This window comes from Uloborus diversus, chromosome 6 (assembly GCF_026930045.1).
Source record: "Uloborus diversus isolate 005 chromosome 6, Udiv.v.3.1, whole genome shotgun sequence".
Taxonomy (NCBI): domain Eukaryota; kingdom Metazoa; phylum Arthropoda; class Arachnida; order Araneae; family Uloboridae; genus Uloborus; species Uloborus diversus.
In genome coordinates, this window is record NC_072736.1 from 120463505 (window position 1) to 120491392 (window position 27888).

Genomic DNA, 27888 nt, shown 5'->3' on the forward strand with positions numbered 1-27888 from the left:
AACAAATATATATATATACTAGTGCTTAAAATGAGTAATAACGCTCAATTTTAGAAAACTGGTTTTTGCTATTTTTATCGATATACAAAATACCAAACTGGCCCGCAAAATTTTAAATTGCTCCTCAAAATCGCTACAGATGCTCCTCAAATTGTTCCTCCAAGGTTGGCAACCCTTGTATACTATAGTGTATGCATATAGGGTTCCGAATATCAAACTTTTTTTTTTTTTTGAAAACTATTCAACTTAGTAATGTGTAATTTAAAAACTATGTAAGAGGCACGAAAATCCACTCCAAAAGCTTTATTAAAAACAATGCAAAACTATACATTCAATTTTCATTTATCAAAAATATCCATTTAAGAAAATTTTCACAAATGCACATCAATGAGCAATCAATTACCTCTGTGTCAATGGCGAACACAGTCCTAAACTTTAAATATTTCCAATCTAAAATCATCCATCATTTTCTGCTTGAATAATGCACCATATTTTTTTACAATGTATTGATAAACATTGAAAATATAATGCAAGATTCAAATCAGTCTTAAATAGAAAATGGCTTATGTAAAAATAAATAAATAAATAAATAAATAACTCAAGAATGATTTGCAGATGAGATCCCAATCATTACACAAAATGTAAACAAGTAGTCAAAAAAAAAAAAAAAAAAAAAAAAAAGGATCAGTTACGTGTGATGGAATGAGAAAATAAATAAGCAATGTACATGCATATTTGCAGTTCCGTAGAAATATTTCATTCACTTCATTTTAACGTTCTTGATTTCAGTGGCCTAGCGAGAAATTTTTTCATTTATCTTTGAAATTTTTCGAAATTAAAGGCTGAAAAGTGCAATTTATGCCCTTTCATGTGTGTTCATACATTTAATTTTTAGCGTCATAGGAAAGGGGGGGGGGGTGCTATGCTACTGCTTGATTTTTCTACACAGAACATTTTTGTTAAAATGTGCACTTGGGAATGATTTTTATTTCAATCTGAGATACAGCACTCAACTCTCTGCATGGAGTTGCTAGCTCACCCAAATGGCTGCTGTATTGTTTGGAACATGCACAAAATCTATTATTCTATTTCCTAATGAAATGCTCAGTGTATTTTTGATTCAAATCTGAACTAAACTTAACAAACATTCATGTTAGGGGAAGAAGGGAGGGAAACACATGCTTTGAAATTTTCTTTGCAAGTGTTACAAAAATTTTGATGAAAATTTAACAGCTAAATAAAATACAAAAGGTAAAACATGTCCTTTGTCTATAAATAAATCAATTGAGAATAGAGGCAAAAATTCTCCCTATGGACATCCAAAACTATTGTTGGGGCAAACCTAACCTGACAGCGTCGTAATGATGTGACTAGGATCTGCGTATCCTTCAGAATGCCACCAGGCGCCAATTATAATTGCATGAAACTTGGAATGATGTTTCTACTAAACAAATTTCTAGTTTGTTAGAGAACATTAAAATGAAATGAAGAAAATATACTATAAAAAAGTGAATTTAAAAAATATGTTCTATTTTTTTTTCTTTGGCAATATTCTACAAAGGCGATAGGATACAAAACACCACAAAAACTATCACTTGTACACAATATCATAGGCGGCTGGTGCCGTTATTAACTAAATGACCTTTTCTAAAAATTTGGGAGACAGCCTCAAAAATCAGGACAGATGGTCACATGGTAAACTCCCTTTTTCCAATTTAAAGCTACATTTTAGTTTTTATGAAATAATAACATGAAGGGAAAAACACACACACACTTAGTAAGTAAATACTTCTTTTAACAAATGAATCGATCAATTTTATAAGTTTTTGATCCATCATTAATTTTGAACTCGTAAAAGCTTAGGAGCAAATCTCCTTACTTTTGAAAATGAGAAGGCAGTTGCCCTCTTCCCCCCCCCCCCCGGTACAAGCCGCCTATGCGCAATATAAATAAATATACAATTTTGTAAAACTTCAAATGACACATACATTTCCCAGTTATAATCGCTATAAAGCGAACCAAGTATAAGTCCTACTTAGTGATTAAGAGCAACAGAGCGAGGTCCCCTGTGTTTCTTGCTTCAATCAGTGATTCGTAATGGGCAGTATTTTTTTCACCAAATTTGCTCTTTCTCTTGTTCAAATTTCTCATTTAAAAAAAAGTTTATGTAGATCAATCATGAACTTTATGTCTTATAATCATCTGAGAAATGTAAATATAATTTCAAAAGATAAATTGATCTTCTTCAATTGTTTTCCATTTAAACTTAATTGGAACATTTGTACTAATTACATTTTTTTATTAAATTTTACTTGGGAGTTGTCTACAGCCCTATTCTATATCCTAAAATATTTTCCTTTACTAGTTTTTTGTTATAGCTTTTTACAGAGTACTGATGCATAGCTCAGTGCTCAAATGTAAGTACTATATCTATTTCAATGTTTAAATAACACTATCAATCTATTTTTTCACCAAGACTAAAAATGAGAAATAAACATCATTTTTATAAAAAAAACTTTTTAGAACTTTACAAGTGAAAAAATAAGTAAATTTAAAAAAGACTGATGTATATTGATATAAGAAACCGTTTTTACAATTTCTATTAATATTTTCTAATTTTTTTTAGTTTGAAATATGGAAATTCTTTCAAATCTTGCTTTGTTTTTCAAGATACGCGTATTCATTTTGTAAAAAATACCATAAACCTTGTTTCAGAAGTCATGCTACATAGGATTTCAATAATTTCTAGATTGCCCCCTCCTCCCTATTGCAGGTACATTCATATAAAATCTTATACTGTCATAGTTTATATACCATCCGTATCTTGATATACAACAAGATGGCCACTGGCAATCAAAACCTTGAGTTACATTTTTTCACTTGATGGAAAATTCTTATAGATTGATCTATTTAATCATATAGCGAACTAATAATCTGAATTTAATCTACTGCCCATTACAGTAATAAATAATTTGTCTCTCAATCAAGTCCATCATTGCTTTAAAAAATAATTTATACTAGGTTCTAGGCTAGGCGCCTAGTGCCTTCTGCCCATAAAGTATTGAGATGCAAAGGAGTGTGAGCTGGTGGAGGATTGATCATCCAGCTTGCTCCTCCTCCTCCTCTGCCACATGATGGCCCAGGCGAGGATCAGCAACAGTTGAGCAACCAGAAACAGAGAGGAAGCCACTACGAGTCCCACAAGGTTGACACAGCTGGTCTCTTTCTTGAGCTCTTCTGAAACAAAGATATGGTTTCAGTCATCCACTGCTTGGCAATGATGTTTTCTCATTGAAATGAGATAGAGAAGAAAGAAAGGGAAAATAAAAGTTAAATTTTACTGCATAAGTATTATTTGTGTTGAGATTCAAGGTTATTCATGCAACTATTCAGTTATATTTAGAACATATGTGAATAATTAATTTTATACCGATATCTTAATTATACAGTCTGAGTAATTTACTGTTATTTTCAAACATTTCAATCTCATGCTATTTTTTTCCCCATAAAGATTCAGAAATATTTTAAGGTTCTATCTTCTTGCTATAAAATGAGTCATCACCCATCACTACATAGGTATAAAGATGCTCTGTAATGTTTAGGGCTAAAAGTAGAAATGATTTCATCATGCAAAGTGTATCAAGGATGCTCCTCAACCCTTGTCCCAAATTTTATAACTATGGATATAATATGATCTCTGTTGCGAAAAGTTTTTCTTGTGTATTAGTGCCTCCAAAAGCTTCATTGGACCCGGGACAGATGACTAACATGAAGTACCCATGCACAATCTCTACTCAAAACTCCTTCCTAGGGCTCTGGCCAAGACTTTTAAGGAGGACATTGTGCATGAACTTAAGTGCCCGCCCCTCCTCTGCAGTTATTCCATACAGTAATGTAGTAAAATCTTTTGACTTTGGAATAGGGGAGATTTTGTTAACATTTTTGGAGTTTATTTTTAGATTTAATATTTGCGTCTTGTTATAGTGTAATAAATACTCCAATTTTTAAAACTTTTAGCTGCAGATTTGATGCTCTCCAAATTTTAGTGCGCTTTGCCTGTGTTTCATGTGTCCATGCATTAATCTGATAGCCTTGCTCCCTCCTCAATACTGTCCTTCTCCCAGGGTTCGAGGCCTCTGATGGGACAGGGTTCGGTGAAAAGGGAAGAGGGGGCTGGCTAGCTATCCAGATCGTTTCTTTTTTCAAGAAAAGTACTGAGAATTTTTTTAAACTGCAGCATGTGAGTAACGAAAGGAAATGAATTTTACTAGTAGAAATAAAAGAACCTTTAAGGAATAACTTCCGAATGGACTCCTTCCTAAGATTGCAAATGCTTTTGAATATTGGGAAGGATGTGGTACACAATGAGAGACCTTCGCCCTGCACTACCAACTTTGGTTTTCTCAGGGTATGAGCCTTCCGGCCGGGGAATCATCATCCTTCATAGTCCTTCAGGAACAGTTCAATCCACTTACGACTCTAGGCACCGTGGACCCAGGTACAGACCCGACTCCGATGGCACCCATTGCCTACTCACTGTATCGCTCAGTTAGCCACTGTGCAGATATAGATCTGCAAAGACGTAACTAAAGAGTAGTAGGGAAGGATGTGGTGTATGAATCCTGGAAATCAAGACGAAAGTATTTCCTGATAAAATGATGGCCAAAAAGGAATTGTGTTACTCACCGCTGCCATCATTTCTTCCTTTCCGGAGGGGGTACTTTTCTTCTTTCTGAAATCCAAACTTGTCTGTGATCTGGATGGTCTGCACAACGACCATGTCATCTTTGTCGGCCACCTTCCCGATGCTGCCCACGCCATAAGTTCCGGCTCCACGCCTCTTCCTTCGGCCCATGGACATGAAGTCGCGGGTCTGGCCATGACTCTGAACACTGCATTCCACCTATAGAAGAAGCAATTTCATTTTCCAGTAGCAGCGGCGATGAATAATTTTCGACAACTATAATGAATCGGAAGCACTTATCTTTCGTTATTTCTTTTATTCATTTTTTTAAATTAAATAACTATCTTCACCCTCCACATTTGAGAACAATAGCTCGTTGATCATTTCTGTCTGTCTCATTATTAAAATAAATACAAAGTTAATGTAAACTGATTTGAATTACCTTCAAAAAATATTCCACTTTTTTAATTAAAAGTCTCGTAAGAAATCTAAACTAACTACCAACTACTACGACCTTGAGAGTCACGGATTTGAACAAAATTCTAGGTATAGGTCCATTCCCACTAGGTATGAGCACAGGTAAAGCGGTTTGACTGCATAGGCCCTAGTTCGGCTACAACGGGGGTCCAAAGTTGTTAATTGTACCCAGGATGCAATGAAGTTTCCTTTAAAATTACCCTTTTTATTCTTTTTTCTGCTACTGTACTGCAGTATGAGCCATTTGCATGTTTACCTTTGAATTAATTATGATAGATACTAATTTTTAATAAGCGGTTCTCAAATTTTAATTTGCTGCTACTTTTAATTTCAACAACTTGAATGCCAAAATAACAGAGTTACAGGATATCTATAGTTTGCAAATGAAACTAATTATTTTCGCTTTATATTAATCGTCTGCTAGGAAAAAAAATTATCGTTTGCTAATAAAAACATTCACTTTAACTGGATATTTATCGTCTGCTGTCAAAGATATCCCACATTGATAAGCAAAAAATGGGAGAGGAGAAAAGGCACTGATTTATTGCACATGGCACAAAAAAAAAAAAAAAAAATACAAGATCGTTTCGACTTTTCAAATAACTAAGATAGTGCCCATTAATAAATACATGTTCTCCCTCATACTCAATTTACTAACAAAAGATGCCAAAGGTGTTGGGAGATCGAACATAGTGTCGAAGTCGGAAATTCCAATGGAAAAGCCATTGCATTTCTGGGGCCAAACTAGCAACTTTGGATCTTCGTTGCAGCCAAACCAGGGCATATGCAGTCAAGCCGCTTTATCTGCGCTCATACCAAGAGGGAATGGACCTATAGCTGGAATTTTGTCCTAATCCATGACGCTCAAGGTCGTGCCGTTTGGTCGTAAGCTTTTTTGGCTGAATAAAAATTCATGAAACATGTCATCTACCCAATAAAAAGTGCGTCCCCCAAATATTATTTTCCAACTACAACACTGATTCGGACCCAGAAAAATATTCGAGATATTGAAAAAGAGTTGTTCAATTTTTCAGATAAATAATCTCAATATATGTGATATAAGTGAAATAGTACTATAATTCAAATAAAAAGCTCTCTTTCAAAAAGAAAAGGTAAAATAATTTCGATGCAAGCAATCAATGCTTTCAACAGTTCTAAAAGTTGGGTGCTTTGGAGCGCAAATCTGAAAAGATAATCGTATTTCTTACACTCTTTTTCAATGAAAGTGTATTGTGTAGTGGTTGATTTAAAATTGAAGCATACCTTTAAGTCATTTCTTTAATTGTTTGCAAGCAATTTATTGAGTTTTAATTTTTTTTAATGAAGGTCACATCATAATTTTTTCAATATTTCGGTTCAGATGTTTCAGGAAGTTACTGGGGGAAGGAGCGTAGTGACGGGAGAAAAAATTCTAACTGCATTATGTTTATCAATCTACTCTGTGTTAATGAAATCCCTAGTTTTTAATCAATTTTGTATAGTATACTTACCGGTTCGCAGCTTGGGAGGCAGGGTGTGACTAGAGCTTTGAACTGGACTATGTCCGAAGTTGGAAACTTGAAGGCTTCGAATGGAGCCAGTAGAGTCTTTCCAGAATTTGCTGCTTTTCCGAGGCTGCCCATAATGGTGATATCCGTAGGACATCTGAAAAAACATTATACCCAATTTAGTACCTTGTTTTCCTTTAAAAATTGATTTTCTTTTTCCTTCAACATCGATCAAATTCATCTAGAAAAACTAGTTGTTTTTTGATATCTTTCTACCTGCATGAGAAGCCCGCTCCCGTTAAAATCAAGGCTGCTATATCAAACGTTTACTCCAATTTATGATTTGCTTCTTTTAAATGGAAATTAGTGCAATTACTAGATCTGTAATTACTGAAAGCAAAAACTGCTGACTAGGAAAATGTTCCTTCGTTTTGTTATACTGTTTGCAAAAGGCAACAAACAGTACTTATTCGAAACTTCTCAATCGGGAATTTTCTTCCAGATTTTTTTTTTTTTTTTTTTTTTTTGGGGGGGGGGGGCAGTATTTCTGAAATTTTTCTATGCCATTACTCCTTAAAAGAACTATTGATTTTTTTTTCATTTCACCACTCTCTTTGTTAACTACCAACAATAACTTTTCTAGCCTAAAATATCATGTATATCAGCAAATTCTTCTTGCCCATTCCTTAACACAGTGGTTTAAATTTTTTTTTTATGCCTGCACCCCCCCCCCCCTCCTTTATCATACACAAATGTTCTGTCATCTTCAAATATCGTAATTATCGGATTTCATAAATGCTATCCTAATGTATGGTGTTATCATCTATTTATTAAGGTTAGAAAATAATAACATATTTTATAAACTATTTTTTATGCATTAAAACACATGTTTAGTTATTACTATGTTGTAAGTGTTAATAGTTTTACTGCATTTAACAAATCGTACAAAATTACGGGAAAATACCGTATATACTCGCGAAGAAGTCGATCTCGCGTTACGTCGACTCCCCACACTTCTAAGTGAAAAATCGAAAACCCGAGTGTGAGTCAAGTCCCTACTTTTTGAAAAAAATACGGGAAAATTTTTCTGCGACTTTTAAAAATAGACGTTTTAAAAATAAAAAAAAATAAAACGCAATGTGTGTTACGATCGAAAAGGCGCGATTTTTATACGTTTTTAAAACAAAAAGGGTTCATTTCTGCGATCGTGATTTTTGTAAAGGGTTCGTTTACGCGGTTACGATTTTTGTTTGTTGTTGCTTTTATTCTGAATTAATAACAGGAAGGTTTTAGCTGCAACTAGATTACATTATTTTTTTTTAATGAGGATAAATTCCCACGTGACTAACCATCGGAAAATTCGCGAATACGGCAACGTTCTCAGTTTTGACATAGTCATTCTTTTCTTGTCCTTATTTCACATTTAGTCTTTATTTACAGTCAGACCATGTAAAATTATAGCAGTCCGTGTGAGTATTTACTTCTTTAACTGTTGCTTTAGAGGGTTGGACTTCGATCGAGAAAACGTTCACGTTTTCGAGTGGTTTTTTTTCCTCGAAAAATTTGTTCGGCAAAAATTTTCGGTAATTCTGCACTTTTTATAAGTTGATCCTAAAAATTTAACCTAATTTTTACTTCCTTTTACAAAAAAGGAAGTATTGTATTCTCGGAAAAATTTTCACCCAAAAATCGGCCTTAATTTCCATTTTGCTCACCCCCAAATGAATGTTGAGTTTTTTTTTTCGACCCGATCGCATGTACATATGTACCTAAGAACGTATAGACCACCGAAATATCCATTTTGACGTTTCCCAAGTTAATTACAACGAGTTTTCTCGTGACGTCTGTACGTGCGTATGTGTGTATGTATGTCGCATAACTGAAGAACGGTATATCCTAGAAAGTTGAAATTTGGTACGTAGACAGCTAGTGGGGTCTAGTTGTGCACCTCCCCGTTTGGTTGCATTCGAGTGTTTCTAAAGGGGTTTTTTGCACTTTTTTGGGGGGAAATCGTTGTTAATTTCGATGCAAACTCAAATGGTGTTATAATTTGGCGGACACTTGGTGATATATCACCAGTCTTTTGGTCGCCAAGGTTTGTCGCCAACTTGGCGACGAATTTGGCGATTTTTTTTTAATCTGGTTTCAGTGTGGTCATTGTTGGTGATATTTAGAGAGTTGACTCTTGAATCACATTAAAATTGCAATAATGGGGAAATAACATTAAACTGGTGTAAAAGGAAGTCATGTGATGTATGTCATGTTTTGTACTAAATTTCTCAACTTATACTGGAGTATATACGGTAATTGTTGAAAATACAACATTAGTAGAATATTAGTGCACTATTATTACGATGACTGGGCGACATGATTTTGAGCACTAATTTTCTCAAACTGTGATGTCACTGAAAAGACATCGCCGTTCTTAGTGAGGGCACTGAAACCGGAATGCCACAGTGATGGCAATGTTTTTGGTAACAGCTGCTTGTCCCCCTAACAATAAAATGTCTCCCTAGGCGGCTAGGCGCCCTAGGGAGACACGTCCCACATATTAGAAACTACTTCCTTAGGACCATGGGACATATGGGTCCCTTCAGTTTAAAATTTCTTTTACAAGTTATCGAATACCAATAATTTATAAATTATATTTTCCCCATGTTTTTGAGGCATCAGAACCTTATGTGTTCTGATGCCTCAAAATCATGTTTCTACTTTTACTGTAGTGCTTTTAGTTTTTTGTAGTCTTTTTCTCAAAATGAATTTAAGATAATTTATTAATAATTATTTTAAAAAAAAGTTTCAAAAAATATTTAAAAAAATAAATTATAATTTTCATGTTTTAATTTAAAAACAGGAATTATTTTTTTAATGGTATTAATTAATAAAAGATTAGAAATGAAGAAAGCAACCGTGCCTTACCCAAGACTATCGATGAGTAGAATTTCACTGTTGTCGATACCATCCATTGCCACTAACTCTCGAACAAATATCTCATATGGACCTGAAACGTTTAAGAATGGAAAAATAAGATTATTTGACTTAAAAGCTGAGGACTTTCATTAGAAACGCGACAAAAAATTTTTCATAATGGGTGTTTCGCATTCTGCAACTCAGAAATGTGAAACGTAACACAGGCACTATATATGCATTGTGTGTGTGTTTAAACATCAAAAACGTCCACACAGTAAATAAAAAATAAAAAAAAAGAACTATGGATGAAAAACATAGAGTTAAAAATACAGAGACGTTAATAGGTGAATAAACTTGATCTTTTTAAATAGGAATACAACATACACAAACGCATGGGCATATATAGATGCATGATCTGTTCTAGAAACGTCTCTGACCTTTGGTCGAAGGGGGGGGGGGAGCTGGTAAACCTGCCGCTTTGCGAAGCAAATCACCCTCAAATAGTCTCCTTGGGACTCTACACATTTCAACTAGTGGTGTTGCCATTGTCGAAGCATTCCGAGAAAGTCTGTTTCGGAATCGAATTCAGCTTGGCTGGTCGTTGCAGCCATAATGTCCTCTCTTGTATGAAATTTCGTTCCTTTCAATCGGTTCTCGAGTTTGGGTTAGCCAAGGACCATAGTCCTGGTTAAGCCAGGAGCTGCAACGAGCAGAGTAAAGAACCTGTTGAATCACTGGAGTATGGTTTTTCGTCAAAAAAATTCTGAATTATGTGAGAGAAATATGCTGAAAAATCGTCACAGACAGCCGTGTTCATCTTCCGATTGGTTGTTATTGAAACTTCGGCTGAAGCAAAGTTTCTAACAAAATTTGATGCAGTAGCCTTGTTCTAGTCGTTCCGTCATTTCCCTGAAATTAAAAGGAAAACAAAATACCCAGACGAGAGCACAGGATATTTCCTAAGTCAAACGCTGTTGTCCATTGACTGACGGCATAGAATAGACAGATAAGATAAAATTCTCGTTTGAAAACAAAGGTTCAGCTTGATTCATTTCCCTCAGGATTTCGCACAAAAAAAGATTCAGATACTTTTCTAACAGATCTGGTATGTATGCATGGTATACATTAAAATATATATATATATATATATATATTTAATCTAGTCTTAGTCGAGTCGTTTGTTAAACTAGATACTAGACTGATGTTAGTTGGCGGAAGATTATGGTTATCATTTTCACCATTCAAACATAATCCGGATAATTCATTCCCTACTTTCTATGTAAGGCATATTTTCCAACTCTGAAGCACATATATGCAATTATCTTGGCAATATGTGTGTAAATCAGAAGTTCTTAGTGCTAAGATATGAATGACCAAGGTACATAAAGCACAATCAAAAGAATCAAATACCTTCAATGCTACAGTGACTCTTTATCAATGCGGAAATGCTCATCACACATCAGCGAGGTTTGGCAAATTTATGAGTGAACTTTGGTCATGCTCACTCACAACTTTGATAACTTGCTGTTATATGTTGAGCGTTCTTATTACACAGTTCCATTTCATGCGTAATTTCTCTTCACTCCACAACCTTGTCAAACCAGGTTTATGATGTGCCTGATATGTCATCGCATAACGGTATTTGATGCGCACTGACTGAGGGTAATGATAAGTACGCCCAATGGCGACTTCTCATGGAAGTCAGAAACAGGTCCCAATCAAAGTGTCAATCAAGTTAAATGTCTTAAACCAAGCTTGGATTCGATTCATGGATGCTTAACGGCCGCCGCAAAACTGATCATTATAGCTATTCTTTGTACTGCTGAAATATTTACAGTTTGGCTCTGATAGGAACTACGATGGACGAAAGATTAAACAATATCATTTGACAAAATAGGGGAACAATTTGATTAAAACCGGATAGAAAAAGAATATGTATGTTTTATTTAGTTAACAACGATATTGATTATTTGCCGATCTTGTTTGATTGAAATGCACTCATCGGAAGCTGAGACGCCCCGATGGGTGGTTACTGTGACCTTCCTAAAATGTCCTTATTCGGCAAATTTTATCTGACGATTCGGAAAAATTCGGATTTCTGGTCGGCAAATTTATCATCATTCGGTAAAATTTGGATTTGCATTCGACAAAATTTGGAGTGCTATTCGGCAAATTGAGAAATTCCGCCCTCAAAAAATTTTAAGTTCGGAGCGTCCCTGATCGCAAGAACGTTCTAAATCAGTGATGTCCACCCTACGGCCCGTATGCCACATGTGACCAGCAAAGTTGGTCCGCGTGGCCAGTTTTGTTCAGGGTTACAAATCAAAATCCACGGTCAAATACTATGTCTTAAACTTTGAGCCAAATGTTCCGAAAATGGGTTTTTGGAAAACAAATGCAAAAATCGTCTTAATCGAATAAGCATCAAGTAATGATAATAATAAATTCTTGGTTTGTAGTTTTCCTATGGTTTTTAGAAACTATTTAAATATTCTAAAATTTAATATGTATTCTGGCTGGCCCGCAAGAATCATTTGAATATGGGGTGCGGTCCTCGGGTAAAAAAGGTTGGGTACCATTGTTTTATATCATCCTACGTTCTTTAGAATGAGTCACTTTTCACTTTTCCCGTCTCTAGACATAGTGAACAAAAAAAAAAAATCCTATTCGGAAGTATTAAGCATTTTCTATAGAAACAATTATAGTACACAATATTCAACTAAGAAATAGTGAGCGATGTACGAATTCATCTCTAACAACGCAATGCGAAAGAAACCCCACTCTGCAAATGTAGCAATTCCTCCTCTTACTACTAAATCTCCTGATGAAGAAATGCATTCTCTCAAAGTCAGGCCTCTTCTTATCAGAGCCAGACTATAGCCGTTAGAGCCAAAACAACGTAAAATTTGGATACTCAGCTGTTTTCATCGATTATCTCGAAGCGAAGGGCGAGGGGATCGCCAACTTGGGCAGCAGTGATGTCATTTCCGCTCCTGTCGGTGATCATCATCGTCACATTGGGTGCACTGACGGTCGCCGATTGAGTACCTGCGGGATCTACCTCACTGAAAAGGAAAAAAAAAGTGATTTCAATTAATGATATAAAAATCCAGCTTAATTTAATTTATTTTTATTCTTTTACAACTGCTATTCATGCCTGACGAGAGGCCATGACAGCCTAGTCGGAAACCAGGGGCCCTGGTCTTGGGGGGGGGCGGCGACACTGACGCAAAAAAAGGAAAAGAAAAGAAAGGAAGTAAGAAAAAGTGGAGGGGTACTACGAATAAGAGAAAACGTAAAGATTAAGTAAGATTTAATCTTTTGGTATTTACTGTTGTGGCACTTAAAATAGAGTTGTTTGTTTTTGGTAAGCAGTTTGGATTTTTTTTCACCCCCTCCCCCCTTTTTTCTTCTTTTCCCCCTTTTCTTTTCTTTTTTTTTTCTTTTTTTTTGGAGGGCGTAGGAGGGGCCCAGCGACATAACTGACAAGGGGCCCGCCTTGGCTCTCTGCGGCCCTGTACAACTTATGATATTTATAAAGCTTTCAATCTCGCAGATGTTGATGTCAGAAATATGATACTAAACTCAAGTTTTAGTATTGGTGTTTAAAATGTGATTGATATTTCTGCTTTCAAAAAAAAAAAAAGGATCTTGTCAAATGTAGATTTTGAATGACAAAAAACAATGCATTTTCTTCTACTTCCTCTCCGATTTTTGCAAAGAACTACGCGATGATCCTACGCACGAGAAATAAATTACCTTTTACTCAATTTAAGGTTACCGTTAATGCATTCCTAGTTATTCATTTCGATAAATGAAACTCGCCTATTGTTTGTCGTGGGAAAATGCTGGTCCGCTGTTTTTTCTATTCAAAATACAGACAATCAATGAAAATATGCATGTAAAAAACATTGTTGCGGTTTGTGGTAACGCAAGTCATTTGCTGTTGAAATTCAAGGAATTTAATGAGAAAAAGTCCCGACGATGATAGTTTCCGAATACAAGTTTCGTGGAGATCTTTTCGGCAATTCATTATTCGGGAAATAGCAGCTAGCAGAGCGTGGTTGATTATTCCCTTACCCATTTATTTCAAGTTGCACTCCATGCGAAACACTGCGGTTGGACAGGTCGTAGTGGCAGTGGAGGGACAGACCCAAATCTTGATTGGTGACGATCATGTCGTGGTGCTGGATCACAATGTCGTTGGAGAACTCGCCGAAATTCTGGAGAGAAAATTGTTTGAATTTTGTTGTATGCTAAAATTCTAAACTACATGATGAATAATAACATTACAAGAAAAATGCAAACCAGAATAATAACTGCAAAAGTTGGTCGAGAAAACTCACGTGAAAACAAAGAATGTATCCCGAGAAGAACACAATATTAAATCAATTGATTGTCGCAAAACAGTTTTTGTAATATCTTAAAACATTTTTCTAAAATAGATATTGAAATTCGGTCTGTCCTGAAGACTTGCTTTTAGTAACATAAAATAATAATGATAATAATGATGAAAAATACTTCGCATTATTCATGGCATTGCGCTTTTACATACATAACAATGATATAGTTCAGTCACCCCAAAAATACCTCCAGGAAGACAACTTTCCCCAAAAGTATGGGATGGTAATAAATGAAGTCACCCTGCTTAGACCTACTTGAGCTCGTCTTAATAAACGTATATCAATGAAATTAGCTATATCGTCGTAGCAGAGAAATAGTAAAATATCTAATCCCACGAATAAGAGTAAGATATCCCACTACTGCTTTGAGGCGATATGGATCAAGATGACTCGAAGCAAGAGGCATGTAATAAGAAAATACACAGCCGGATTAGGGATTCTTGCCTTCTTTATCAATTGTAAATTAACTATTTTGCAAAAAATACTAAAGAAAAAAAAACGTTTTCTTACTACACTTTTCTTTCCTCATATTCTGCATGACGCGAAAACCAAGTTTCAATGTCTTACGCCTTGTTAAGAGCTGTACGCTAGTCCAAACAGACTAACTTTAATTGGAAAAATCCTGTACTTTGCACTAAAAACAGTTACGAAATAAATTTTCCATCGTAGTTCATTGAGGCTCTTGAGTCACTGACCAAAAAATAAAGGAATGATTGGCGAAATATTCACAGTAATCGTATCTCTGGAGCTTTACCAACGTACCAAACAAGGAAGAGCATGTACATTGAGTTAGTTGAATTAAATAAGCTCTCGAGAAGAAGTATTATAAAACTTTAATTCTTAATGGAAGATGTAGTACAGAAAAACCTGCGAAGTTGATCGCTTTTTTTAGGTACGGAATTAGCCCTTATCATATAAATCAACCTTTGTAAGTTAACCTCCTATTTAAGTTGACCACTAAAGTAGTGCACCGCAAGTGGTCAACTTACACAGGTTTCACTGCAGTTAGTTAGTCTCCCCTCGTTCTACATCACTGAAAGAATTAATGATTTACAGTTCTGTACTTACATGTTGCTTAACATCGCAATTCAGGTCGTGGTATGCCATCTTGATTTCGAAATCATCTGTGTTGGCAACGTCTGCGACACAGGAATTTGGCCTCGATTTGGCATAGATTCTTCCGTGGAAGGCTTTGGTTGTTTTTACTTTTGCTATCATTTCTCTGGATTTGCACTGAATAGTCACTGCATGCGGAAAAAAAAGCAAAAAAATGTATTAAAAATCTTTTGAATTTATATCTGGAAATAGACAAAATTATATAAATTTGGAAAGCACAAAACAAACATCCAAGCAGCTATTGCTATTCAGAAGAAACAATTGATAAAACCAAGAGGATCGATTGCCCCCCCCCCCATTCCCAGCTTTTATAAACACAGTGCAATTATGAATGTATTTTGTAATATTTTTTTCATGCTAAATGTATTGAGGAAGTACGTCCATCCCCCCCCCCCCCGTGAAACTTAGAAATGAAAAGCCTGCTTATTGCTATTGTTAAGTATCGCCGAAACTTGATAATTTTCTTTCTTTCGGGACACTTCTCCCACACCTTGCCTTTCACCCAGAGCACTGTCTTAATTAATGCTCTGGTGATGAACAACGCCATTTCTTCCGCCCATAAGCCGCTTTATCGTGTTGTCTGACGATGCGTGGAAAATGATGTAAGGTCAGGTGGCTCGTTCTGCTAGTTCTGTCTACACTTTTACCCTCTTCCCAGCTTAGTCGTTTGCTGAGCTAATCAACTCTTGACCCACAACACTTGTTCGGCACTTTGTATCGCTTTGTCCAGCCTATTGTTCATTGGAAACTTCATTAGGCTCGGGCCCCTTGTTGCGGTGGTTAAATATTTAGCTGGATGGAGACTCCAACCGTTTAAATGTGTCAAGATACGATGAACGATTGCTTGTCTTCCATTGGCAAAAGACGTGTTTTAAGTGATGGCCGTTTCAGGCATACAATGGTCGGGATTGTTTTTCTCTTGTTTTAGTTCATCCAGAACAGCAGGAATGGGTGTGCTGTCTAGTGGGATTATTGTCCAGCCCCAGGGAGTACATGAAATTTCAGTTCGTGGGAAAGACGAGACTATTTGAGAGTGTCGTTATCAAGAGGAAATTAGCTCGCTGTAATTTATCGAATTTAATCGCATAGTTCAGTGATGGTCAGCCTATATCATGTGGGCCCGAGAAGCTGCCCTGTGTGAGCCGTTCAATGTTGAAAATGAAAAATAGCGAATAGTCACTATGCCATCGGTGTGGAATCAAATATTCAGAAATTTGCTTCCGGGAAACATGTTAACTGCTACTACTATTCTGCTCAGCGAAACGCATCTTAATTTAAGGTATGGGCTTCGGATAAATATATGTTGGTGTTGGGCACTACTGGTTTGGTTCAAAAGCATTCTAAAGTTATTTTTTAGATCAATTTAAAAGCATACGAAACCTATCGCTCAGAGTTTAAACAAATAATCCCAAGAAAAAACTGCTCAAAGTTTTAAAACGTCCTCCTCGTAAGCTCCGAAGCGCTTTCAGTTTGGAATCATGGCAAGTCCCGGAGTCCGAAACAAATCAAAATCCGCTCAGCTGTTCTTTTTTTTTTAACTCCTCCTTTTCCTACTCTCACTCTTCATTTCATCTCTCATCGCCAAATTCGATATTCACACAGCTAAAATTCGTCGTAAAAGCTGATTAACTGTCCGACCCTTCAAAAATGGCCAGAGGCAGATAACAAGAATCTTGATTCTTGAACGTCCTAAAGAAAAATCCTAATTTTTACTGATCACCCTCACCAGTTAAAAACTGATATAGAATCAAGATTTAAGAACTTCATCAAGTTAAAAATTCCAAACTGGATTTTAAATTCACTTTTTTTAAAGCTGTGTTAAGCTTGATAAATTTTTGCAGATAGTTATAACCTCGGAGTACCACACAATTCCAACGTCAAAGTGATGAAAACTATTTACCATTTGAAAAAAAAAGAAAAAATAAATGAAATCGACGAATACGCGGGAAAAAAGGTTCCGCTTTTAGCCAAAGTGGTTGATTTCTAAAATGTGCAAAATCTTTTAGTTTCAGGGGTGGCTACTCATGAGGGGAAAAGGTTATAGAGAGGAGAAAGGGGAGGGGGGGTTGCAATCGCTTTTGATTATGTGCGGGGGGGGGCTGCTCTGTTATTTTTTTATACTCTTAAAATGTTTTATTTCACCATTTACAGGGCCGATCCTAGCAGGTGTGCAGAGTGTGCGTCGCACAAGGGCGGCCAAAGCAAGGGGCGGCCGCAGGCCGCATCATATAGTTCTTGTAATCAAGCAAAATTCCTCAAGAATTTCTCACAAAATAACTTATAATAAGTAGAACAAATATGCTGATTTTTAAATGTTCAATTGTCAAAGCAAGTGCCAATTTCCCGACAGCATAGCATAGTTTAAGAAAAATAGAATGTTAGGGAACATTGTGTTGGTTTATTGTCCGTTAATATCTACTCTTAACACACATGCTTCATTCGGTTGCAAAGTTTGTGACAGAACCGGTAATCAGGCATGGATACAGGGGAGGGGGGCCCCCTTCTGAAGAATGAAATGGTGCCGTCTAAAAGGAACACCGAGGGCGGCCAGTAATGTTTACCCTCCCAAGCTTTTATAGACCTAAACAATGAAGACATATTTTATTTATTAAAAAAAAAGCTATACTGATTAGATACTCTCGCAAGCATTTCAAACAACAAACTATGTAATAAACTTTGTGTTTAAGAATCGTGGATGCGTGGAGAGAAGGTGGAAAATTGCGACTCCCTTGAGAGTAACATATATGAATGACGAGCTAAAATGTTGTACTTTTCCCCCTTTACAACAACTTTTCTGATTAAAATCTTGAATGAACTGCCCGGTTTCAGATCAGGTAGGAGGACAGGGTACTTGCCCCGGGAAGCAAATTTAAATGTTGTTCCAAAACGAATATCCAAAAAGATGCCATGACCTCCTTGACGAAACTAAAGAAGGCTTAAAATTGCGTTTCTAGGACTTTACTTTCGGAAAATTTCGCCGGTTGAACCATCGATCTTAAGGACCCAATTAAGTCTCTGATTCACCTCTTCCACCTTATATTTAATCAAACATAGCCTAAAAATGTTGGCTCCAAAATCCAAAACTGGTTTTCAGACGACAGCCCTTCCAATCATCAAACATCATATAAAATTGCTTTGGCATTTTTCGAAATTTTTGCTGTGGAGGACCCCGAAATCCATTCGCAAACATTACTACCAAAGACAGTCTCAATTAGCGTCTTTATCAGTTTCAAGAACTTTTGGGGAAGTTCTTTTCTCCAACGCAATCACTATACCTGAAAATTTCGTTTTTAGACGGTTCCGTGGAGCCACAGCTTCCTGCTTAAAACTAGCCTGAAATTGACTTCACAAACACAGTTTCAAAAACACAGTTCGTGAGGGCTCACTGAACCCCCGCCCGCTCTTAGTCCCATCGTTATCAAACAATGCTTAAAATACGATTTTGGGACTTATACAGTCAGACCTCGATATAAGGTCACCCGCATATAAGGTCACCCCGCATATAAGGTCAATTTTCTTCAGTTCCGGCTCATTGAATAGGAATTCTACGTCATGAATTATCTGATATATGATCAGGTCTTGAATACCATAATCGCTTATAAGGTCACTTTTGCCTGACTTTTTTGAGGGATTTCAATACTACACGGACTCAATTCCAAGAATGTTCCGTGGTTTGCGATCTTTTATCGGTGAAAAGTTATTTTTTTCTACTAACGTAGTATAAAAGTGCCGAGAATGTAATATCAGGTGGAGATATAACGACTGAAATGTTGACAAAGCAGAAGCACTCGCTGAGGGCATTAATATCGTACGACATTTTTTTAAATGATATGAAAGAACTAATTTTTTTTCCTTCTGAAAATACAAACCTTATTAAACACTACAAAAAATTAGAAAAATTGTACCAGTCCTGTATTTTGGATTATTTTTAATAACACTAGTTGCACATCAGTACTTTGCTCAAGCATATTTGTACACAACTTTATTCGAATGAAAATTTTAAAAATGTATCTTTATTGATTCCATTAATTTTAATTGGTTTCACTCAATTAAGAATTTAAAAAACTTCTTTTAAAAGAGTTTAAAAATTTATTTTTAAACTCTTTTAAAAGTTCTATACACTTGCGTTTATAATTGGACTATACGCAAGTGTATAGTCCAATTCTCTTTAAAATTTATTAATGAATTAGATTTTACAGATAATTGGACTATACACTTGTTCATCGTATGAATCGGTTATAAGGTCACTTCGCTTATAAGGTCAGTTTCGGTGAGTCCCGAGGGGTGCCCTTATATCGAGGTCCCACTGTATTTCTAAAGAATTCCGGAGGAGAACTGCCAGGCTTGTGTAACTTTTCACGGCGCTAGGGCATATCCATCAATCGTTGAGGCGAGGTGGACAAAAGTCTATAGTTATATATTTCAGATATTAATGTTGAAAAATATCCGAACGTTCAGTAGAAGCTTCCCAGTTTTGTTAACGTCACCAAAGATAATATAAAATTGCGATTTTAGAAATATCCGCTTAAGAGCCCCAAAATTCTTCCTTCCCAAAAATAGCCTATAATGGATTTCAGTTCCGAGAAATATTTTGGTTCGGAATATTTTCACGTTTCCCCTATTGTTTTCAAATCTAGCCAAAAACGGGTTTCTGAAAAAATAGTGCCGAGAAATTACCAAGGATAGCCGTCAGATCCCCTACCGTCACCAAAGACGGCCTAAATTTGCGTTTTAAACTTATGTTTCGAAATCTTTCGATGGGAGACGATTGAATCTCCCTCCCTCTTGCAACGTCAACAAAGGTAACCCAAAATTGCGGGTTTAAAATTTCAGTTTGGGAGATTTTTCGGGAAGAACGCCGATTCTTCCTAAGCTACGGTCTTAAAAAATAGCTTCAAATTGATTTCAATTTTGAAAGAATTTTAGGAAAGAATTGCAACATTACTTTCACTTAAAGTCTCGATAAAGTTCCTAAATTGCGATATTTGACGTCAATTTCGAAAATTTTTCCATGCACCTTGAATATACTTGACTCTTTTGTCCTTGCAACCAAACACAACTAAAGATTAACTAAAATTATTTTTCATACGCCAATTTCGATAATTTTCTTGGAGCAATCCTCCTCCCCTGAACCCCTGACAACTCCCCCCCACGCTTCCCCTTCCTCCGTCCCTTCTCTGATGTCACCGAAGAAAGACTATAAAATGCGAAAAGTAACAACGCATAAAAAGCACAAATTCGCAAATGGTAATATGCGAATTTGTGCTTTTTATACGTTGTTACTTTTCGTTTCTTTACAACAGCACAAAGGTATTTATTTATCTTACTATAAAATGCGTTTTTACGACTAGTAAATTTTGGTATCTCTTACTTTCTTCAAAGATATAAATTGTACCTAAGGAGTTTCTTACTATAAAAAATTTCTTCCTTTTTATAACTTTTTATAAGATCATTTTTCTGTTCCCTCCCCCCTTTTTTTAAAAAAAAATTTGAACTTGGCATATAAATTTAAAGACAGATTTATATAGACGTCAAAGATTAGTCAAAATATGCAAATTACTATTGAGGGGCGGCACATTAGGTTTTTGCACACGGGCGGCCGACACCCCAGGATCGGCCCTGACCATTTAAATCAACTGACGTTTGAAATAACATTTGTAGCGGATTCAGATAATTCTGCTATCGTTTTCATAAAATCTATTATGAAATAATCGATGATTATTAATTATTTTGCTGACAGCCAAAAAACAATTAGTTTGTAGATGATTTTGGTTCGCTCTTCTTGGTGCTGTATCGAGTAGCACTTAGGTTACTTGATCGAGTACCGAGTACTCAGTTTCAGTCGTGTTTAAAAAGAACCATTGACATACCTGGGAAGAATTTTACATTTATTGGGATATCAGTATGAATCTTGTGAGCACATAATCATTTGTTCAAATTAAATTAAATTTTAAGTTCAACAAAGAACCTCGCAAAGATTTTGAGCCCGAAATTTTACAATAGTGAAATTTTTTAAATGTATGGAAAAGGGGCAACCGATTGGAAGGAAATTTAAACTAATTTGTAAATTTATTATAGCTCCTTCTAATACTAGAAATTTGTCAACCATAAGTAATTTTGGCTGGTAGTAAAAAAAAAATGATTGATGTAAAAGTGCTATAATTTCTAGTTCTACGTATAAAATTTTTTTATCTTTAATATTTTCCATAAAGCCAATGGTAAAAATGACAAATGTACAACTAAATTTTACTTTTCATCAATTTTACTTGAGGAGTTTTTCTCAACTTTTATGTACAATATAATCATATTTTACAAGTTGAGCAGTTGTAAATGGTCGCATACGAGTACTAAATGTGAATATGTTTTCTTTCAATTAAAATTTCTTTATCTCCATTACTTATAAATATTTAATTTTGCTACTCGGTACTGGTCCACGTAAGACCCCTATATGTAAGCGTATATATATTAGCGGCTCTAGGTCCAGGTACCAAGTACTTGGCACGACTCTCACTTGCTATTTTTACAACAAATTTCTTTCTAGTTTTTAATGGAAACAAATTACAACAATGAGGGGAAAGCATGTTTTTTTGCTGGAATGCGGAAAATAAAATACATTTAAAAGTGAAATTGAAAGGGTAACTAATCAGAAGAGTATCTATTTCTGATAGTTAAGGTTGTTGCAGATGACAGATTTACTACTTTGACTTTCTAAAGTGAAAGTAAAAATTGTTGCTAGAGTCTGTACTATTTTTTAATGGTATTAATATTATCTGAATAATGTATTCGTCATTTTCCAAACATGTTTTTGGAAAGGATCACACTCTGTAGTCCGCGTTCATCCGCGTTTTCTTTTAATATCTTCTGAAGGTCAACTGAGGATTAGTATTTATAAGGCGAGATCTTATATTTATTAAGGACTTGATGTCTATAACCTCTGCATTTCTTCTTCCCTGCATTATTTATCTAGTTATTGAGTGAAACGAACAAGTATTTTCTTTGTGTCGGCTTGTGAAAGGACTTACATCTTCGGTGTGTATCAATCCATTGTTTTAGGATTATGTGTTACGCTCGTGTTATCTATTTTCTATCCTCTTTAAGTGAAAAAAAGACAACATTCCTGGTGTTACGTGCCACAAAAATGCAAATCTCTCATGAGTATTTTAAGAGTCTCTCTCAAGTGTGCTTTCAATAAAAATTCGTTAAGTAGAAAATAAAGTTACACATAATTAAAATTCAACCCTTTTCCGTGCGTTTAATCTCTATTTGTTGTTCTACTTTAGAAGAAGATACCTGATTTAAGCAGTTTAATGCAGTGGGTGTAAAAGATATTGAACCATAATTGTTATCGGAAGCCTACAGGAAGTTATTTGCTACGGGCAAGTATATTATACTGTGATTGGCTGATTGGAAGACCAAAAAATATCAAGAAAAAAAATTTGTGAGTTTACGGTAGCTATGCAGCTCAAATAATGTTGAGGTACGAAAACACAAACTAAAACAATATCATTAGGTTGAAAATGCGCAATTGTAACAAGTAACAATACAATTGGGAAACATTAGATCTAAGTTTTACACTATTTCTCATTCTATACTTCCAGTAATGGTTTAAAATTATCTTGGGTCACTACTGTGCCAAGAACCAATAACCATAAATAAGACGGATATAATCATATGCCATAAAAGTATCCAGCCAGAAAAAATAAATATTCTGACAGTAGTTAAGTTAAAAGACCATTGACCGCTAATGCTTCAACTTATATTCCACCAGATCTCATCAAAAAAGGAAGGGCTAGCCAGCAATCCAATTTCTGAAATAAACAGGGACAAAAACGAGGTTCTTATCTCCATATCTTGGTCGCACTATTAACTGCCACATCATTACGCGATTTTATTTCGGAATTTTTACGACTTGATATTGAAATTTGAAGATGGCCAACAATCGCTACTTGTCCTTCCTCATTGCTTCTCACTCAAGCTCATCAAAAGGGCGGAAATATGCCTGCAATCGCTAATGATGATAAGTGACGCGTTTGGGGCATCCGCGTTTTTGTGGACAATGAGGAATGTGACCATTGTGCTGATGCGGGCTGCTGACAAAGGGCAATGCAAGTGACAGGAAAACGAATTAAACATGAACACGTCGCGATGGAATCAGATTTAAGACATGTAAAACTAAAGACGGCTTCGAATCAATGGAATATTAAAATGCTCTTGGCGAATTCTTTTTTAACATGCACAGCATGTTTTTAGACTGGAGGGTAATACTGATGTAGAAAAAAAGATTCTTCATTGTGCGACGCAACAGGAGGTCAGACAAAAATTGCAGTGTTACCCCTTGCTATAAAATTACATCTCGAAAGCGTCAGAGTCTGTAATGGCACATGAAACGAATGACACATAGAAGACGTCAGTCCGCAGTGGCATTTGATATGAATGACGTCTCGGAGACGTCAAAGTCTACAATGGCACTGAAATGAAGGACGTTTCAGAGAGATCAGGATCTGCAATTGCACATGAAATGAAGGACGTCTTACTTAGAGAAGTCAGAGTCTACAATGACACATGAAGCTGATGACGTCTTAAAAGACGTCAACCTACGAACGTACAATGGTTCTTGAAGTGAATGACGTCTAGGAGACATCAAAGTATACGGTGGCACATAGAATAAATGACGTCATGGAAGACGTTAGTCTACAATGATATTGGAAATGAATGACGTTCCGGAGACATCTAAGTCTACAATGGCACATGAAATGAATCAAGTCATAGAGACGTCAGTCAACAGTGGTACATGAAATTAATAACGACTTCGAAGACGACGTCTACAATTTCACATGAAATTAATGACTCACGGAAACATCAAATTCTGCAATGCCACATAAAGGAACCACATAAAGTGAATGACTTCTTAGAAACGTCAGTCAACAATGGCACTTGACGTGAATGACGTCTTGAAGATATCAGTCTACCATTACACTTTAATGACGTTTCAGTGAGGTCAGAGTCTTTAATGGCACATGAAATGAATGGTCCCTTCCATACGTCTTTATATGTCAAGGGGTTAAAGTTACCATAACGTTATGATGAGTGCAAGTCCGCAAGTTATTTTATTCGTATGTCAAAGGACTAATAGGGGTTTCGTTGCTACTAGTACTGTTGCGTGCCGATTCATTCTTTGAAATTGGTATAATCAAAGAAACTAGCTAAGGAGATGTTCCAGCCACTGTGCAAGAGTGAAATATGAAGCATATATCACGTTCGTACGCTATACTATATGTTTAACCTCTCTGCCAGCACTCTTGTCTTAAACTGTTATACTGAGTGAAAGTCACATTGGAGCCTAAAGTATTGTCTGAAATAAGACTTTCGGCGCACACATCGGGTTCAGGCACAAAGTTAAGAACTGGAGACTCTTTCTTTTGGCGATATTCAACATATTATCCCAAATGCAAAATTACAAAAGTTAAAAGAAAAACAATTTTTTAATGTGAAAAACAATTATTTAAAGTGAATATTTATCTAAACTATGATTCAAATTCTGACAAATAATGAACTTGAAAATCAATCCCACGAGAGGATTTGCTAAAAATGGTGTTTTTTTTTTCTTTTTAATTTGCCCCTCTGAGAAGGGGAAAAAACGTCTTCAGACGTTCTTGTTCCAAATTATTTTATGCTTCCTCATACATCTGGTAATAATACGCAATGTAAGAGTAGATTAAGATAACCTCAACAACAGTAATTAGTTTAAGTGCAATATACGGAATATTAAATTAGAAGCCAAAAAAGAAAATGAAAACAACTTCTTTTGTGATATTTAGGTTACACCAGACGATTTTTTCTTTTTTTAAATAATAATCTCGTCTACAAGAAGTGATCATTAAAATATTCCAGACAGCTAACTTTCTTCTTCTTTTTCCACCTGATTATAGGAAAACCAGACATGGAGAACTTCACAGATAATTGATTTTTTCCTGTTCTCTGATGAAGGGACCATGCTTCAGTAAGTCCACCATGAGCGACTTTTTGCACTGTTTCCATTTCATTTCCGCGTACTCATTTGAATGCAACACACGACGATTGAAATGTGAGATGTTCATTGACAGCCCTTATAGAATGGTGGTTGGAAATATTGGCGCGAATTTAAGTCTTCCCTACATGCATGTATGGGGGCAATAGAAACTTTTATACTTCGCTCAAGTGGTGTTGTACAGTAAAAGCTCTTTGACTCGACTTTGGAACTTAAGTTATGAAGATCGATTTTTGTTCTTAATTAAAATTTTTCAACCGTAAAGAAATATTTTAAAATTTTTCATTGATTTGAATCCGATAGGTTTACTGACATTTAAATAATTTGTGCTAATCATTTACACTGATTGGAAGTTCAAAGAAATTGCAGTAGTTCGTTAAAAAGTTTTTTTTTTTTTTTTGTCTAAGGTTGCTACTGATTTAATATTGTATAGTATTAGTACTCTAAAATAAATTGGTTAAAATGCTGTTTGTGAACTTGACATTCACAAATCTGACATAGTTATGAAGCTTATACCAGCACCAGTAAAACATGGTACCTCATGATGATTGAGCGAACAATTCGTTTTGAAGTAGTTTTCTTTAACAACTTCAAACTAAATTGAAATGAGTGTGTAGTAAATTAGTAGTTTTAGAAGCGTAAAAAGTTTTTTTACAAATCCTTTTTTCACAAATAATTTTAGCTTTAATTAGTTACCAAGAAAAAAACTTTATTTTTTAAGCAAACATTAAATAAACTGTTTTGTTAAATGTATGTTTTCCCCTCAACTTTCTCTTCATAGTCTGTTACATGACATATAATCACCAATGTGTGTGTGATTTACATTTTCACCGATTACCGTTATATATACCTCTGAACAATTCGCCAAAATTTTGTTTTTTCCTCAAAAATAAAAAATAGAGAGAGAGGAAAAAAGTTTTTTATCACCTCCATTCTGGAAGTGGTTCATTGCTGATAATGTTATTTTGTGCAATTTATCTTTTGATCTTTTAAAAGGTATAAAAATAAGATGCGGGATTTATGTACTTAAAATTTGTAAAAGTGTTCAAAGTTGCTAGAGCCTCCTCTTTATTTAGATAGAAAACGAGAGAGAGAGAGAGATAGATACATAAATGAATAATGAATGAATTTTTTTTGTTGTTAACCACCCCATCAGTAATATATCGGTATTCTTCTGAAAATCTGAGCATGATAACCAAGTTGCTCCTTTAAACGTGGTAAACTTATGAATTTCGAATCCCTCCAGAGAATTTTCAACAGCTGTAAATGTGGTTTTCGCCAAATGCCAGTAACTACATTATGACGTTAACTTGAGCTCAGTCCCATCATGTGTTCTTTATTCCCCCCTTTGAAGAAATTTGAAAGAGATAGCATGAGGTTGTTTTCCAGACGCCAACTGGTGCAGTATGGCCTATTACGACTGTTGCGCCATAAAAATAAAAAAAGCCAACCAGACATCAACATGAAACAAGCTTTTGTCGGACTGTCACATGCAGATTCGTCGCGCACCGGATTTCAAGAGACTTTTATGCTATTTATCTTTTCTCTTTGACAGAAATGTTTCGTGTAATTCATGTTAGCATAACTAAACCAGTCATAACCAATGATCGCCATTGAGTTTGTGTCAAGAAGAATGCAAAGACATGTCACGTGACAGATTTTCATGGAGCTTTTCTCGTGATTCCAAAAATGGAATAATCTCTGCACTGGAGTACTTCCCCTGAAATTCATCCTAATGTCTTATGAGTACACGATAAAAAACACTTACCGTTGTAACAGGCTGAAATCTCGTATGTAATGACGCCTGGGATGTCCAAGTAAGGGTCTTGTATGTGGGTGAGGGTCGAAACGGAATGATGGGACAGTCGGCACACATGTTGACTGGGGTCGCCATAGTCGAAGGACTGACACCTGTAGTTGACGCTGAGGCATTTCTGGCGACACTCTTCCAAAGATTTGACGTCCTGATAGACTGCGTCTACTGTCTTCAAGAGCTTGCCATTCAGTTTGCGGAAGTCGCACAATCGGAGAGATTCTGAAAATGAAATGAAAACAAAATCTTCAGTTGATGTTGAATCGAAAAATAAATTTTTATAAAATCATTTACTTCACGATTTAGGAGTCAGAAGTTGAGAAACCATTTTAAAGCGACGCCCAACAGAAAGTCAGTTCAATGATGAAATCTATTCAAGCAAAAGCCAAATGCTTTGCTGAAGCAGACATATCGTCATTTTCGAAGCTGCTTTGTACCGACTAGATACAGAGGAAGGATTTCACTACGAAGATAACGGTTTACTACGCATATATAAACACACTCACACATTTTATATTATTATTTATCATTAATACAGACTATTTAGCCCTTTTTTCTATCATTAAATTTTCTAAGTACAATATTAATTAGCTGTGAAGATTGGTAGGAATCATAAATAATGGGAAAAGGACTTGAAATATTAGAAAACTAGAGAACGTAATATCACATACATTAGCTTTAAAATAAGATTCAAAGTTATTTCTCGCTTTTATTTGTTTATGGGTTCCCCCCCCCCCTTCTTTTGTTGTAGAATTTTACCTAATAAAAGCCGTCCCTTGTTCAAACGGCAGGGACTGGAAACAACTAGTCCCCAACTGACTTTAGTCAGTAAAGGAATCACTAGTGGACTAGTGTTGTGTTTTCAAGTAACACTCATACATAGAAATATGTAAAAAGAAAAAAAATGGACGTTTATTGCCATGATATTTATTACCGACAATATATAAAGAGGTTTTAACAAACGAACGTAA

At 35.6% G+C, this 27888-nt stretch overlaps 1 protein-coding gene across 1 annotated transcript in view; it reads right to left on the minus strand.

Moving 5' to 3' along the window:
• Positions 1-3037: 3037 nt before the first annotated feature.
• LOC129224946 (uncharacterized) overlaps positions 3038-27888 on the minus strand; it is a 110157-nt gene continuing 85306 nt past the window's right edge. The window contains exons 4-11 of the mRNA XM_054859494.1: positions 26873-27139; positions 15030-15205; positions 13639-13781; positions 12478-12623; positions 9568-9649; positions 6652-6805; positions 4687-4903; positions 3038-3237 (exon numbers count right to left, since the gene is read on the minus strand). Of these exons, the coding sequence (XP_054715469.1) occupies positions 3038-3237; positions 4687-4903; positions 6652-6805; positions 9568-9649; positions 12478-12623; positions 13639-13781; positions 15030-15205; positions 26873-27139 (1385 nt within the window). The remainder of the gene's footprint in view (positions 3238-4686; positions 4904-6651; positions 6806-9567; positions 9650-12477; positions 12624-13638; positions 13782-15029; positions 15206-26872; positions 27140-27888) is intronic.